The sequence below is a fragment of the Pelophylax lessonae genome (assembly GCF_965119305.1).
Source record: "Pelophylax lessonae genome assembly, chromosome: 8".
Classification (NCBI taxonomy): Eukaryota; Metazoa; Chordata; class Amphibia; order Anura; family Ranidae; genus Pelophylax; species Pelophylax lessonae.
The window spans coordinates 145,390,289-145,407,615 of record NC_138775.1 but is presented as its reverse complement, the minus strand read 5'-3'; the positions used below and the strand labels follow the sequence as shown (position 1 = coordinate 145,407,615).

The following is a 17,327-nucleotide window of genomic DNA, read 5'->3' as shown; positions in this document are numbered from 1 at the left end:
ACTCATGTTCCAGGGGATCCTTTCTTCTGCATGTGATTATATCCATATGCACTACAGTATTGACATTGGATCTCTGTTATTTTAGTCCATATTCATTTGGATATTTTCAACTTAGCGCTGCACACTTCTTTTGCTTTCTTCATAAGTTTAGGTTTCACTAAGGAGGAGCTAACTTTCTGCTATATAGTCTTTCTAGTTTGTGCCACAATGCCTTCTCCATTACTGTTCTTAATTATTAGGTTAGTATTTTCTCTTAATGTCTTAAGTTTTACAGAATTGGATAGGTTGCTGGGAATTGAAAATCCGTTATGGAAGTTATGAGTAAGTTCTTCCTTTTTGCACTTTTTCATCAAATCATAAAGCGCAATTTCACAAGAAACTGTGATGAATAGTCTCTTGTTGTGAGTCAGATAGAAGGCTATCAGAGGTTTAAATTTGGAATGTTCTATATCAGACTTAAAGCGGAGTTCCACCCATTTTTAATACGTTGGATTACATAGATGTATGTAATCCCCTTTAAAACGACTTTTACCAATGGAAACTTTTTTTTTTTGCTAGTAAATACCTTAATTTCTGCTTTATTCCTCCTCTCCTCACTTCCGGGTGCAGATCGGCGATGACGTCATTCGGCGATTCGCAGTGTGTACTGGGATGTATTCCATGCCAGAAATCTTGCAGTATTACCCAGGAGCTGAGCTGTGCTGTGTGTATTCAGGCCGTGACCTGCCCCGCCTCCACCCCGCCTCTGCCCCACCTCCTCTCAGTGAGTTGTACTGTATGCATTGTATTCAGGCCGTTCTCTGCCCCGCCTCCGCCCCGCCTCCTCTCAGTGAGCGAGGACTGAAATCATTATATCCTCACTGAGCTCACTGAGAGGAGGCGGGGCGGAGGCGGAGCAGAGCACATCCTGAATACAATGCATACAGTACAACTCACTGAGAGGAGGCGGGGCAGAGGCGGGGCAGGTCACGGCCTGAATACACACAGCACAGCTCAGCTCCTGGGTAATACTGCGAGATTTCTGGAATAGAATACATCCCAGCACACACTGCGAATCGCCGAATGACGTCATTGCCGATCGGACCCAGAAGTGAGGAGAGGAGGAATAAAGCAGAAATTAAGGTATTTACTAGCAAAAAAAAAAAAAAAAAGTTTCCATTGGTAAAAGTCTTTTAAAGGGGATTACATAGATGGTCTTAATAAAGAGTTAGGAACACAAATTTGTTTATTATATTAATGGTATTCGTGGTCTATCGATAAAAAAGGTTGCAGCGCTGTAATAAGTGATGATTAAATCACAAACTAAGTGTGTCATAACAAATCATGATAAAAGCAATCAATCAAATGAAACATAATAAAGTCCAAGTGGACTTTATTATGTTTTATTTGATTGATCACTGTTATCGATTGATCACTGTTAGTGTTGGTATATTTTCACTGTTTTGCATGCCGCTGAACTCATATTACTGAATTTTACTCACTAATTATTGAATATAACTTTGGCGCTGACAAATATTTTCCATATTTATTCTTGGTCTATGTTTTATTTCTGATTTTATGTACACCCCTGTATAGATTTGTCATTTTATTTTACCTCTATTGTTATTTTTTATTATATGTTTTCCTTTGTTTTGGATGTAGTTATGGTTGCTTTATTTCTCTGTGAATATTTATTTTGGAAAATTACTTTGTATCTTTTTGCTTTGCAGGTATTTTTCAATGATGGCTTTTGTGTTTGCATGACATCTAGTGCCATTTTTGCCCCACTACACCCTATTACATTTACTCAATAGGGGGGTGCACAGACATTTATTGTTTCTATTTATATTAATATTTCATGCAAATTGCACATATTTTGTTATTATCAATATATAAAATGCAAATACCTTGGTATATATGTTTGACTTTCATAATATTGGTAATTTTGATTTTGTTTTATATTTATTTTTAAGTATTATCATTTGTATGTTGGATTTATAGCCACTAACCTTCCTAATTGTTTTTTTTTTTTTTTTTGTATCTGTAGTCAATAGTCATCTGGGAAGTCAGCATTTGTTTGCTTTGTAATATTTGCCTTATTATTTTTATTTTTCCTCTCTTCTGGTCTCATGGGTATTGGCATGAGGAGAGTTTATGTGCTCCCTTAATCTACTTTTAGCACTAAGTCCACAAGCTGCTAGTATTCTCTCTGGTTTCTTTTCCACCTGGCCATCACACCACATGCCAGCCGTATAGTAAGTGGACGGAGCACCATAGAGATAATCTGACACTCCATATGAAGATGTGCTTAGGTTGATATGTCTTTTTTTTTTTTTAAATACTTTTTATTGGGATTTTTCCAACTTAACAGAGAAATGCCACAAAAAAAGGAAACAATAAGCAAAATACATGGATAGGTGTGAGACTCGTGGGTTACAATTAACTGGGTAGCCAATACCATTTCGCATTGTTGCGAAAACAAACATATCATGGTGAACACTTATGTGTAACAATGATGAATAGAGTAGTTATGAGGTCAAAGAGCAACCATAAAGCGATCATAACTCTAATGAAGAGAGACAGGTAAGTAGAAAGGAAAGAGAGGAAGAAAAGGAGAGAAAGAGAAAGTAGAGACAAGCACAGGCAATGCAGTTAAGTCAATACCTAACAGTACGGGAGAGTCTGAGACCTAATGTGTAAATAGGGTTTGGACCTTCACGCTGTGTTGATTATATCTTGATTCAAATTTGTTGTTTGTAAGTGCAATTTTTACTTTTTCTCAATTTTTTTCTACACTATAAAGTGTGCCCTATTCATTTGTTTTGTTATATTTGAATATCTCAAAGACTGCAAAGATCAACATTTGAAGTTTTTATTTTCACCTTTCATCTTTCACTTTCAAGGCACTGTACCATTTTTATTTGTTGCCGTTTTAAGTGGCAAGCAGTTCTCATTTGCTTTTGAGATGTCCCAGCAAAAAAAGCACTGGCAACCAAAGTTAGCTTTGCTTCCTATTACAGTACTACTACCTTTACCAATTGTGTTTCAACTACACTGCTACATTTGAGTGATTGACATTAAGCTTAAAGCTTACACTCCACCAAATGTAAAGAAACACATGAGACGCATTGGGGGAGATTTACTAAAACTGGTGCGCATAGAATCTCGTGCAGCTGTGCATATTAACCAATCAGCTTCTAACTTCAGCTTATTCAATTAGGCTTGCCAATAAAACCTAGAAACTTACTGGTTGCTATGCATAGCTGCACCAAATTCTGTGTGCACCAGTTTTGGTAAATCTCGCTCTTTACCCTACGTTCACATCTATGTGCTTTTTTGTGCATTTTTCATTTTGCAGAAATGCCCTACAGTCCATTTAGCATGGTTTCCTACGGTACACATTCACATCTATTCTATCTGTTTTTCAGCTGGTGCATTTTTGGAAGGGACGGGGACTTTTTTTCCTGCAGCAGATTGCGTTTTGTGTGTAATACACTTCAATGGAGTCGCACCAGAAACCCAAGTGTTGCATTTTTAAAGCATTTTTTTTATTTTCCCCTTTAAAAACACTGTATATAGCTGGTTGCTAACGAGTGGTTTAGGAAGCTGTCTGCCACGTTTGTGACAATCGATGAGTCATTAGCTGTCAGTGGGGTTCCCTCCTGACAGCTGAATGTAAAGAAAATAATTCACTCCAACTTAAAAATGCATATTAATACTAAAGAAAAGCCTACAAGGCTGAGGGGTCATTGGCAGCATTCAAGCATTACAAAGAGTGCAATAAGGAATGTAAAGGCGAAATCAAGGCGGTTAAAATAAAACACGAGAGAGACATATAGCGGAAGAGAGTAAAAAAAAAACCCAAGAAATTCTTTAAGTATATAAATAGTAAGAAAGCGAGGCCAGAACACATTGGCCCCATATAGGACAATGAAGGGAAGCTGGCCACAGAGGACAGAGAGAAGGCGAAGTGTTAAATAATTTCTTCTCTTCGGTCTTCACAAAAGAATTGGGGGCTACACTAAACCAGCTTGTAATGCTAAACTAAATAATACACCTCAGGAAGTATCGCCATGAACTAAACTAGAGAAACTGAACATAAATAAATCACCGGGGCCGGATGGATTGCACCCGAGGGTTCTTAAAGAGCTCAGCCAGGTGATAGCCAGCCCATTATTCTTGATCTTTAAGGATAGTCTACAGACGGGTATGGTGCCAGCTGATTGGAAAAAAGCCAACGTGGTACCAATATTTAAAAAAGGGCCGAGATATATCCCGGGTAACTATAGACCTGTCAGCCTAACATCTGTAGTCTGCAAGATTTTGGAGAGGATGTTAAGAGACTACATACAAGACTTTAGTAATGAAAACGGTATTATTAGTAGTAATCAGCATGGATTCATGAAAAATCGTTCTTGCCAGACCAATCTATTAACCTTCTACAATGAAGTGAGTTGCCATCTAGACAAAGGAAAACCTGTGGATGTGGTGTATCTGGACTTCCCCACAGTTCCCCACAAACACTTACTGTATAAACTAAGGTATGTAGGTATGGACCATAGGGTGAGTACCTGGATAGAGAACTGGCTCCAGGGGAGAGTACAGAGGGTGGTGATTAATGGGGAGCACTCAGATCAGGCAGGTGTAGAAAGTGGGGTCCCCCAAGGTTCTGTCCTGGGACCAATCCTGTTTAATTTATTCATAAACAACCTAGAGGAGGGGATATCCAGCACAATCTCGGTATTTGTGGATGATACTAAACTAAGCATGCCAATATCTTCTATGCAGGATGTGAAAACCTTACAAGCAGACCTGAACAAAATAATGGGGTGGGCAACTACATGGCAGATGAGGTTTAATGTTGAAAAATTGAAAGTAATGCACTTGGGCGTGAGAATCACGAAAGCAAGCTACTCACTAAGGGGGGAACTTCTGGGTGAATCTAAGATGGAAAAGGACCTGGGGGTACTAGTGGACAACAGGCTTGACAGTGGCATGCAATGCCAAGCTGCTGCATGCAAAGCCAACAAAATACTGGGATGTATAAAAAAGGGGATTCACTCCAGAAATAAAGAGATTATTCTCCCACTCTACAAGACTCTGGTCCGGCCACATCTGGAGTATCCCATCCAGTTCTGGGCACCAGTCCTCAGAAAGGATGTGCTGGAACTGGAGAGAGTCCAGAGAAGGGCAACAAAAATAATGAGGGGGAATGGAGGACATCAGCTATGAGGAAAGACTACAGGCATTGAACTTATTCTCTCTGGAGAAGAGACGCTTGAGGGGTGATATGATATCAATGTACAAATACTGTACTGGTGATGACCCTAGCATAGGGAACAAACTATTCAGAGAAAGGGAATACAATAAGACATGTTAAACAAAAGAGAAGGATGGCGCTCAGGTGTGTACTTGTGATGGAAAAAGTACAAATGTGACCTCAGAGAATGGTCTTTGTGAAGGGCCTCAAAAGTTTAATAAACTCAAACAATAAAACCTATTAAATCAATGGAATTACTTCCAAAAGATGCTCCCTGATAGAAGGCTGGAACTTCCGATGGTAGTGGCTCACACGGTTCTGTGTGCGGCTGCTACACTGAACCGCGTGAGCAACTACCATCGGAAGTTCCATCCTTCTATCAGGGAGCATCTTTTTTCATCTGAGCCACCTGATGTTATTGCGAGTCCCACGATTACCACCAGGGATTCCCACAGCTCCCTAGGAGATCCAGAGGCTCCAGAGTCCGGTTTGGAAGTATTTCCATTGATTTAATAGTTTTTATTGTATGAGTTTATTAAACTTTTGAGGCCCTTCACAAAGACCATTCTCTGAGGTCACATTTGTACTTTTTTCATCACAAGTGCACACCTGAGCGCCATCCTTCTCTTTTGTTTAACTATCTGCATACACCATCCTGTGTTAAGGATTAGGCGACCGTGGCGCACTTGGAGCATAGTCTTCACCAGTTTATAACTTTGGGGGTCAAGATACAACATGGAAATTGCATGTAGGACTGGCGCTTGAACTTTGTTTGTGGTATACAATAAGACATGTGGCCACTCACTAAAACTAGAGGAAAAACTGTTTAACCTTAAAATACGTAAAGGGTTCTATCAGAGCAGTAAGGATGTGGAATTCTTATCCACAAGCCGTAGTATCAGCAGGGAGCATCGATAGTTTCAAAAAACTATTAGATGGGCACCTTAAAGACAACAACATACAGGGGTATACAATGTACGGTTAACAGCAAACCCACAAACACATCATGGGTTGAACTGGATGGACTGATGTCTTTTTTTTTCAACCTCACAAACTATGTAACTATGTAAATTGGCAGCTAAAAATTTGAGAAGAAACAACGTGGGGCCCCTCCCAAATGCATACCAGGCCCTTTTCCGGGTGCTTTGTCACCTTGTCCCCATGTTTTATTTTTTCAGTGGGTCAGCGGCAGAGGAAGAAGACATCTGTGGAGGAAGCGGAGAAGGAAGACATCGAGCTACGATGAGGGACATTCTTCATTTTTAATAAAGGGCCTCTCAAAAACCATATCTTGTTTATTGTAACACTACACTGCTTTTTTTTGGTAAATAGGTAGGGGTACAATGTACCCCATACTCATTCACATAGGGAGGGGTTGGATCAAGGGGCCCCATTTCCTAAACGGGGGTTCTAGATTATGATAAGCCCCCTGCCCGCAGATCCCAACAACCACCGGTCAGGGTTGTGGGGAAAAGGCCCTTGACCCCATCAACATGGGAACAAGGTGCTCCCCCTGCCCCAAAGCACCCCCATGTTGAGGGCATGCAGCCTGGTAGAGTTCGGGGGGGGGTGGGGGGTGGTGCTCGCTTGACCCTCCCTTTCCTGACCTGCCGGGCTGCCTGCTCGGAAAAGGGTCTGGTATGATTTTTTTTTATTTTGGCATGGGGGGTCCCCTCCAAATCCATAGCAGACCCAAATGGTTTTATAGCCGACAAATATATATATTTTCTATATTCAGTTGTCACCGCTGACAGCTGTTAAATCATTGATTGTTAAGGACACGGCGGCCAGCTTATTGGCCCGCTCCTTTGCAACCAGCTATATACAATGTTTTTAAAGCGACATACAAAAACCACAAAAAATGCATGCAAAAATGCATCAAAAATGCGGGTTTAAAAATTAAAAATGCACAGCAAAACGTGCCTGAAAAATGCTTCAACCACAGCCACATAGTGAAATTAGACGCATGTATTATTCATATGTTTTGTAATTGTTCTTTTTTGGTGAAATCATTTTACACAAGCTTTATACCACAAGCTTAAAAAAAAAACTCTCATTATTTCAGTTAGAGGTACATATTTTTGTCATAAACAGGATCCTTTTTATAATTGTTTCTTAATGTCAGTACCTGAACATTTTGAAAGTGCTTCATTCCAGTTCCCAGAAGAAAGACATTGGACTCTATCAGTTCCATTAAGGAAAAATCCATCAAGACATTCAAAGTGGCAGACGGAATCAAAACTGAAATCTCCCCAAGGATGGACACAGTTCATACGCATTGGTGGTTCAATTAGCAAATGTGGACACTGTATAGCTGCAAAAGAGTACAGATAGAGTTTAATTGTCAGTTCATTAGTTACAGTGTTCTAATTGAACTTCAGTAGAATGGCTCTTTTAAATAAGATAAGAATGAAATATGTATTTATTCTTTGGTTAAAAAAATGAACACAGCGTTAAACAAATTAAACAAATTGCTTCTTGATGCATTTACCTATTACTAATGTCATCTTATTGTGCAGCAAACATACAATATAAGGCCTCAGGCATAATGGACGTTATCAAAACTCCAGTAGAAAGCTGTAGCTGTAGAAGGAGTTTTTCAGATTTTTTGCAGTAGCGTTTTTCAGCGTTTTTTTTTTTTTTTTTTAGCTTTTTTCAACTGTAGCGTTTTTTTTAGCTTTTTTTAGCAAAACGATACTCCCGCAAAAGCTTTCGGCTCAAAAACGCTGATAAACACAGAAAAGCCAAGTTTTTTAGCTTTTATCAGTTAGAGCGTTTTTAACCCTGAAAAACACCTCTTAAAACCCAATAGTTTTAAAAAACCCACAGTAGATAAAAAGCGGTGTTCGAACAGCGCATCCAGAATGCAAATACATTCCACCGACCAGAAGCGGAAGGAACGTAATGACGCTCTATGCATTTCATCGATATGACATCATCAGAAGCATACACTATGTTCATTCCACACCTCTATATGCAAAAAGGTAACCAGGCAATGGGGCATCATTAACAAGAAACCCTGTGGAACGTATTTGCTTTCCAGATATGCTGTTTGGACACCGCTTTTTATCTACTGTGTTTGTAAGTATTATATTATCTTTTACAATAAACGTATCCAACGCGGAATTACACTATGTGGCCTTTGTATTTCTATCCAGCTGGGGACTTCTAAAACTGACTGGCTACCGTGGTCCATATGGCCAAGCTTAGGATTCTCAGGCATACCTGCACCAGCCATATCCACCTAGTGATTGGGATGTGATACCCCTGTAGGGGTTCTTCCTTTTGGTGTGTGCGGTCCTGGGAGAGCGGGGAGCATGAGTACCTTCACTTCACCATTCACTTCCAAGTTTTGTTTGGGATTACCATCTATATGAACTTTCCATGGATTTATCTATTAAGGACTGATTTTTTTTATTTTTTTATTTATTTGTTTATTCACCTTCAAATTATAGCACTTAAATGTTTTTTTGTGTATACTTTTTGTGCAGTTTTTATCAGCACTTATCAGCCCTCAGCACTTGACACTTTCTGTAGTACTGTTTTTTATCTATTGTTTTTTATGGACTGTTTTTAGTTTTAATTTATTTATCTATATTAAATTGGATTTGAAGACTAACTGACTGGTCCCAGTGCTCAGTCGTTGTCATATGGGGATGTGGGACTTTCTAGGATAGGATACCTTTACAAGAGGTTAAGGCCATTTATGTAAGAACTGCCAATAGGCAGATCTAACCCATTGCACAAAACGACATACCAAGGGGGTCATTGATATCATAATTATCTCCCCACAAAGGAGGGATAGGTTCCTGCTTTATCCCCAAAATACTGCTAGTGACAGAGCTAAAAGTCTTTAAAGAATATCCCCAAATGAGCAAGCCATTCCATGCATGACTTCCAGTGCTTACCAGAGAGAGACTGCCGCCATGAGTGGTGATTAGCAAGGAGAAGCCGCTAACGGCGTCCTCCACGTGCAATCCACCTATAAGCCGGTCCCACCGGAAGGGACGTCTAGCCCGCCAACGCCACTTCCGGTGCGGGCGCATGACGCCACTTCCGGCCGCCGCGAGGGAACAGAGCGGCCGTCGGCGGCTCCGATCATTAGATCGAAAGAGGCACAGCTCTCCACTAGGGGGAGCCTGCCTGTGCTTAGCGCCTGAGACTGCACAAATAGATGCATGGAAGTCATGCATGGAATGGCTTGCTCATTTGGGGATATTCTTCAAAGACTTTTAGCTCTGTCACTAGCAGTATTTTGGGGATAAAGCAGGAACCTATTCCTCCTTTGTGGGGAGATAATTATGATATCAATGACCCCCTTGGTATGTCGTTTTGTGCAATGGGTTAGATCTGCCTATTGGCAGTTCTTACATAAATTGCCTTAACCTCCTGTAAAGTGACCGATAGTATTTTTATTCTTGCGATTTAACCTATATGATCCCCATTTCTTCCACATATATTTGGTATTTCCATTTTTGCGATATAACTTATATGATCCCCAAATCCGGCTGCACATACATGCCAGCTAGATGATTAAAATGCATTATGATGGACAATTAAGTTTTTGATACCTTGAGACCATTCCTTTCACTGACTTTCTATATATATATATATATATATATAAATTTTATTTAGAGTTGACCAAGTGCCAATTCCTATGCCTGCTGTTGGATAAGTCCGCACTTATAGGCTGGTCCAGTCTGCACATCTGTGGCCAATCCCTGGGGAGATGTCATGCCCCCCTAGGATATACGGCTAAGGCCATGATCCACCCATCTTGGTGAATTGTTCCACTGGAGTCTGTTTAAGCTATTGATATCTATGAAGTATGGTAAGCTGTTGGAAATTAAAGCAAACAGTGTTTTGTGAATGTAGAGAGCACAACAATGTTATTATTCAGATATTGTGTAGTGCCTTTTAACTTATTGGTGTTTTTTCTCACATTATTAAAGTGTTGGAAGATGAGTATATTGCCCTCATTCCTGATGAAGCGATGTCTGTTCAATCAGTCCACGAAACGCGTTGAATGAAAGGGCACCTGCTCGACATATATTCATCCACCTCTATATGTATTGTATCTTGTAATTATACATGTACTGTCTTGATGAATTTTAATATGAATTTTCTGTAATAAAACTTTTGTATTTTATTATATGTGCTTACCTCTTTTACTATGGGTATCCAATCCTAGAAAGTCCCATATCCCCATATGACAACTAATGAGCACTGGGACCAGTCGTTTAGTCTTCAAATCCAATTTAATTATGAATCCAGGGATGTGGATTGGATGCATTGGACAGATTTGATTATTAACTTATTTCTAGTGTTGAGCGAACACGGACTGTATTATTCGTGTTCGTACCGAATAATTGGATTTTTTGTACCCGAACACAGACACGGACACTTTACTGTATGTTCGGGTAAAAATCCGTGTTCGGTCGTTTTATTTCCGGGTTTTGCATGCTTTGGCGCTCTTTTCATGGCGGGCTTTCAACAGCCAATCAACAATCGTTTAACTGGTGTGCCTTAAGCCATCCCAGCCATGCCTTCAAATGTCTCAGTAGCTGTGATTGGCCGTCTGAAGCATGTGACCAAGTCTTTATAAGTTCCAGGCAGCCGCAGCGTCTTCATTCTGCTGCTTAGATCAGGGACAGAGCACACATCAACGTGCTGGCTGCTGATTAGGGAAAGACAGGCAGGAAAAAAACCATTTGTGTCCGGATAGAATTGAGGGACAGGTCGGAGTGTTTAGGCAGGGTGAGTTGTAGGCATTTTAGGGATAGAGTCTGCTGAATTATAGGGTCAGTGTCTTCTACAAAGTACAATCGATATTGCTGTGTGGGGGGTGGGGTGACTCTGCACTCAATCCTGATCTACGATCTCTTCTCAATCCTGTTAGGGAGAGGCTGCTGCTGCTGAATTTTAGGGAAACTGTGTTCTACAAACTACAATCGATATTGCTGTGTGGTGTGGGATAGGAGATAGGCAGGTGTCAGTGATCCACATCCATTTTTCTGTGTGTGAGCTGCAGTGAACACAATCTTTTTGGGCTGCAGTGAACACAATCTTTTTGGGGTGCAGTGAACAACGTCCTTTTTGGGGTGCAGTGAACAAAATCTTTTTGGGGTGCAGTGAACAAAATCCTTTTTGGGGTGCAGTGAACAACATCCTTTTTGGGGTGCAGTGAACACAATCTTTTTGGGGTGCAGTGAACAAAATCCTTTGTGGGGTGCAGTGAACACAATCTTTGTGGGGTGCAGTGAACACAATCTTTTTGGGGTGCAGTGAACAACATCCTTTTTGGGGTGCAGTGAACACAATCTTTGTGGGGTGCAGTGAACACAATCTTTTTGGGGTGCAGTGAACAAAATCCTTTTTGGGGTGCAGTGAACACAATCTTTGTGGGGTGCAGTGAACACAATCTTTTTGGGGTGGAGGGAACAAAATCCTTTTTGGGGTGCAGTGAACAACATCCTTTTTGGGGTGCAGTGAACAAAATCCTTTTTGGGGTGCAGTGAACACAATCTTTTTGGGGTGCAGTGAACAAAATCCTTTGTGGGGTGCAGTGAACACAATCTTTGTGGGGTGAAGTGAACACAATCTTTTTGGGGTGCAGTGAACAAAATCCTTTTTGGGGTGCAGTGAACAACATCCTTTTTGGGGTGCAGTGAACAAAATCCTTTTTGGGGTGCAGTGAACACAATCTTTTTGGGGTGCAGTGAACAAAATCCTTTGTGGGGTGCAGTGAACACAATCTTTGTGGGGTACAGTGAACAGAATCTTTGTGGGGTGCAGTGAACACAATCTTTGGGGGGTACAGTGAACACAATCTTTTTGGGGTGCAGTGAACAAAATCCTTTGTGGGGTGCAGTGAACACAATCTTTGGGGGGTACAGTGAACACAATCTTTTTGGGGTGCAGTGAACAAAACCCTTTGTGGGGTGCAGTGAACAAAATCTTTGTGGGGTGCAGTGAACACAATCTTTTTGGGGTGCAGTGAACAAAATCCTTTTTGGGGTGCAGTGAACAACATCCTTTTTGGGGTGCAGTGAACACAATCTTTTTGGGGTGCAGTGAAGAAAATCCTTTGTGGGGTGCAGTGAACACAATCTTTTTGGGGTGCAGTGAACAAAATCCTTTTTGGGGTGCAGTGAACAACATCCTTTTTGGGGTGCAGTGAACACAATATTTTTGGGGTGCAGTGAACAAAATCCTTTGTGGGGTGCAGTGAACACAATCTTTGTGGGGTACAGGGAACAGAATCTTTGTGGGGTGCAGTGAACACAATCTTTGGGGGGTACAGTGAACACAATCTTTTTGGGGTGCAGTGAACAAAATCCTTTTAGGGTGCAGTGAACACAATCTTTGTGGGGTGCAGTGAACAAAATCCTTTTTGAGGTGCAGTGAACACAATCTTTGTGGGGTGCAGTGAACACAATCTTTGTGGGGTACAGTGAACACAATCTCATACTTCTGAAGATTTGAGGGTGCTGCCTGTTCCATACTCCTCCTCCTACTCCTCAACCATCCTTTTAGGAGTACAAACAATAGTAATTGGGGCCTAGTGTGGTGGTGTACGTGTGAGATACATACACTTTCTTTTTGATCATATTTTCTATTCCGCTATTCAATTAAAACCTTTGGGGATCAATTAAATTGCGTGATAGTCTGTGTCGGTATGTGTGAGATCCACCTTTCCAAGTTTTTGGGGTTCATCTCATACTTCTGAAGATTTGAGGGTGCTGCCTGTTCCATACTCCTCCTCCTACTGCTCAACCATCCTTTTAGGGGTACAAACAATAGTAATTGGGGCCTAGTGTGGTGGTGTACGTGTGAGATACATACACTTTCTTTTTGATCATATTTTCTATTCCGCTATTCAATTAAAACCTTTGGGGATCAATTAAATTGCGTGATAGTCTGTGTCGGTACGTGTGAGATCCAACTTTCCAAGTTTTTGGGGTTCATCTCATACTTCTGAAGATTTGAGGGTGCTGCCTGTTCCATACTCCTCCTCCTACTGCTCAACCATCATTTTAGGGGTACAAACAATAGTAATTGGGGCCTAGTGTGGTGGTGTACGTGTGAGATACATACACTTTCTTTTTGATCATATTTTCTATTCCGCTATTCAATTAAATCCTTTGGGGATCAATTAAATTGCGGGATAGTCTGTGTCGGTACGTGTGAGATCCACCTTTCCAAGTTTTTGGGGTTCATCTCATACTTCTGAAGATTTGAGGGTGCTGCCTGTTCCATACTCCTCCTACTGCTCAACCATCCTTTTAGGGGTACAAACAGTAGTAATTGGGGCCTAGTGTGGTGGTGTACGTGTGAGATACATACACTTTCTTTTTGATCATATTTTCTATTCCGCTATTCAATTAAATCCTTTGGGGATCAATTAAATTGCGTGATAGTCTGTGTCGGTACGTGTGAGATCCACCTTTCCAAGTTTTTGGGGTTCATCTCATACTTCTGAAGATTTGAGGGTGCTGCCTGTTCCATACTCCTCCTCCTACTGCTCAACCATCCTTTTAGGGGTACAAACAATAGTAATTGGGGCCTAGTGTGGTGGTGTACGTGTGAGATACATACACTTTCTTTTTGATCATATTTTCTATTCCGCTATTCGATTAAAACCTTTGGGGATCAATTAAATTGCGTGATAGTCTGTGTCGGTACGTGTGAGATCCACCTTTCCAAGTTTTTGGGGTTCATCTCATACTTCTGAAGATTTGAGGGTGCTGCCTGTTCCATACTCCTCCTCCTACTGCTCAACCATCCTTTTAGGGGTACAAACAATAGTTATTGGGGCCTAGTGTGGTGGTGTACGTGTGAGATACATACACTTCTTTCTTTTTGATCATATTTTCTATTCCGCTATTCAATTAAAACCTTTGGGGATCAATTAAATTGCGTGATAGTCTGTGTCGGTACGTGTGAGATCCACCTTTCCAAGTTTTTGGGGTTCATCTCATACTTCTGAAGATTTGAGGGTGCTGCCTGTTCCATACTCCTCCTCCTACTCCTCAACCATCCTTTTAGGGGTACAAACAATAGTAATTGGGGCCTAGTGTGGTGGTGTACGTGTGAGATACATACACTTTCTTTTTGATCATATTTTCTATTCCGCTATTCGATTAAAACCTTTGGGGATCAATTAAATTGCGTGATAGTCTGTGTCGGTACGTGTGAGATCCACCTTTCCAAGTTTTTGGGGTTCATCTCATACTTCTGAAGATTTGAGGGTGCTGCCTGTTTCATACTCCTCCTCCTACTGCTCAACCATCCTTTTAGGGGTACAAACAATAGTTATTGGGGCCTAGTGTGGTGGTGTACGTGTGAGATACATACACTTCTTTCTTTTTGATCATATTTTCTATTCCGCTATTCAATTAAAACCTTTGGGGATCAATTAAATTGCGTGATAGTCTGTGTCGGTACGTGTGAGATCCACCTTTCCAAGTTTTTGGGGTTCATCTCATACTTCTGAAGATTTGAGGGTGCTGCCTGTTCCATACTCCTCCTCCTACTGCTCAACCATCCTTTTAGGGGTACAAACAATAGTAATTGGGGCCTAGTGTGATGGTGTACGTGTGAGATACATACACTTTCTTTTTGATCATATTTTCTATTCCGCTATTCAATTAAAACCTTTGGGGATCAATTAAATTGCGTGATAGTCTGTGTCGGTACGTGTGAGATCCACCTTTCCAAGTTTTTGGGGTTCATCTCATACTTCTGAAGATTTGAGGGTGCTGCCTGTTCCATACTCCTCCTCCTACTGCTCAACCATCCTTTTAGGGGTACAAACAATAGTAATTGGGGCCTAGTGTGGTGGTGTACGTGCGAGATACATACACTTTTTTTGATCATATTTCCTATTCCGCTATTTAATAAAAACCTTAGAGGATCAATTGAATTGCGGGATAGTCTGTGTCGGTACGTGTGAGATCCACCTTTCCAAGTTTTTGAGGTTCATCTCATACTTCTGAAGATTTGAGGGTGCTGTCTGTTCCATACTCCTCCTACTCCTCATCCAACCTTTTAGGGGTAGAAACAATAGTAATTGGGGCCTAGTGTGGTTTTGTACGTGCGAGATACATACACTTTTTTGGATCATATTTCCTATTCCGCTATTCAATAAAAACCTTTCTAGGGCAAGATCTTAAATTACAGAAATATGAGGAGACCGTCAAATAAGGGCCGTGGCCTGGGTCGTGGTGCTGCTGGTAGAGCTCCTGTTGCAAGGAGAGGACGTGGTCGATCTGTGCCAGCTACACGCACAAGTGAAACACCTTCCTCAAGTGTGAGTAGGCGACAGAACCTGCATCAGTATTTGGTAGGGCATCATACGCCCCTAGAAGTGATGAGGCCAGAACAAGTGGAGGCGATAGTAGATTGGTTTGCTGCTGACAGTGCCTCCAGTTCCTTCACATTGTCTCCCACCCAGTCTACTGCAGAAAGGTCACAGTTGGCACCTGCAGCCGATGTCCAACCGTCTTTCACCTCACCCCCTTGCAAATCAGGCAAGCAGTCTGAGCCCCAAGCCATACAGCAGTCTCTTCTTCTTTTTGATGACTCTGTCAGCAGGGTTTCCCAGGACCATCCACCTAGCCCTGCCCCAGAAGTGGAAGAGATTGAGTGCAGCGATGCCCAACCACTTATTTCTCAAGATGAGTACATGCAAGGATCATCGCAGCACGTCTCCGATGATGACGAAACGCAGGTGCCAACTGCTGCGGCGTTCAGCATTGTGGAGACCGACAAGGAGGGCAGGGGTGAAGACTGGGTGGAAGATGATGTGGAGGACGATGAGGTCCTCGACCCCACATGGAATGAACGTCATGCAGGTGACCTGAGTAGTTTGGAGGAAGAGGCGGTGGTCGCACAGAGCCACCAGCACAGCAGAAGAGGGAGCAGGGTTCAGAAGCGGAGCGGCCGTGCCCTAGACACTACGCCCGCTACTGCCCAACGCAGCAAGGGAACGAGCGCACCAAAGTCAGCTCAAAGGAGTTCTCTAGCGTGGAAGTTCTTTAGAAAATGTGCTGATGACAGGACACGAGTGGTTTGCACCCTGTGCAATCAGAGCTTGAAGCGAGGCATAAACCTTCTCAACCTGAGCACAACCTGCATGATCAGGCATCTAAGTGCAAAGCACGAGCTGCAGTGGAGTACACACCTTCAAAACCAAGAAACGTCTCTGGCTCATCCTGCTTCCTCTTCTGCTGCAGTCTCGGCGCTCCAGCCACATCTGTAGTGATACCGGCACCTGCCACCCTGCAAACAGACGATCTGTCAGCAACACCACCACCTGGGTCACCAACAACCATCTCCACAATGTCCCGTGGAAGCGTTCAGCTTTCCATCTCCCAAACACTTGAGAGGAAGAGGAAGTACCCCCCTTCCCACCCGCGATCCCTGGCCCTGAATGCCAGCATTTCAAAATTATTGGCCTTTGAAATGCTGTCATTCCGTCTGGTGGAGACGCACAGTTTTAAAAACCTTATGTCGGTGGCTGTCCCACAGTACGTCGTGCCCAGCCGCCACTACTTTTCCAGGCAAGCCATCCCTTCCCTGCACAGCCAAGTGGGGGAAAAAATCAGGTGTGCACTGCGCAACGCCATCTGTGCCAAGGTCCACCTAACTAGTTTTACAACTTGCCTGTTTGGGGGACAAACCACACACCGCGCAGGAGTTGTGGAGGAGCATGGAACAGCAGACAAATGAGTGGTTGCTGCCAGTGAGCCTCAAGCCCGGCCTGGTGGTGTGCGATAACGGGCGAAATCTCATAGCAGCTCTGGGCCTAGCCGGTTTGACGCACATCCCTTGCCTGGCGCATGTGCAGAATTTGGTGGTGCAAAGGTTCCTTAAAAACTACCCCGATATGTCAGAGCTGCTGCAGAAAGTGCGGGCCGTTTGTGCGCACTTTCGGCATTCTCACCCTGCTGCTGCTCGCCTGGCAGCGCTGCAGCGTAACTTCGGCCTTCCCGCTCACCGCCTCATATCTGACGTGCCCACAAGGTGGAACTCCACCTTGCACATGCTGGAAAGACTGTGCGAGCAGCAGCAGGCCATAGTGGAG

The 17,327-nt window shown here is 42.4% G+C and overlaps 1 protein-coding gene across 1 annotated transcript in view; it reads right to left on the bottom strand.

Moving 5' to 3' along the window:
* Nucleotides 1–17,327, bottom strand: part of SELL (selectin L) — a gene marked incomplete at both ends in the record, with an annotated part of 319,522 nt that overhangs the window by 36,233 nt on the left and 265,962 nt on the right. Inside the window, one exon of the mRNA XM_082266317.1 lies at nt 7,368–7,553. Coding sequence (XP_082122443.1) covers nt 7,368–7,553 — 186 coding nt within the window. The remainder of the gene's footprint in view (nt 1–7,367; nt 7,554–17,327) is intronic.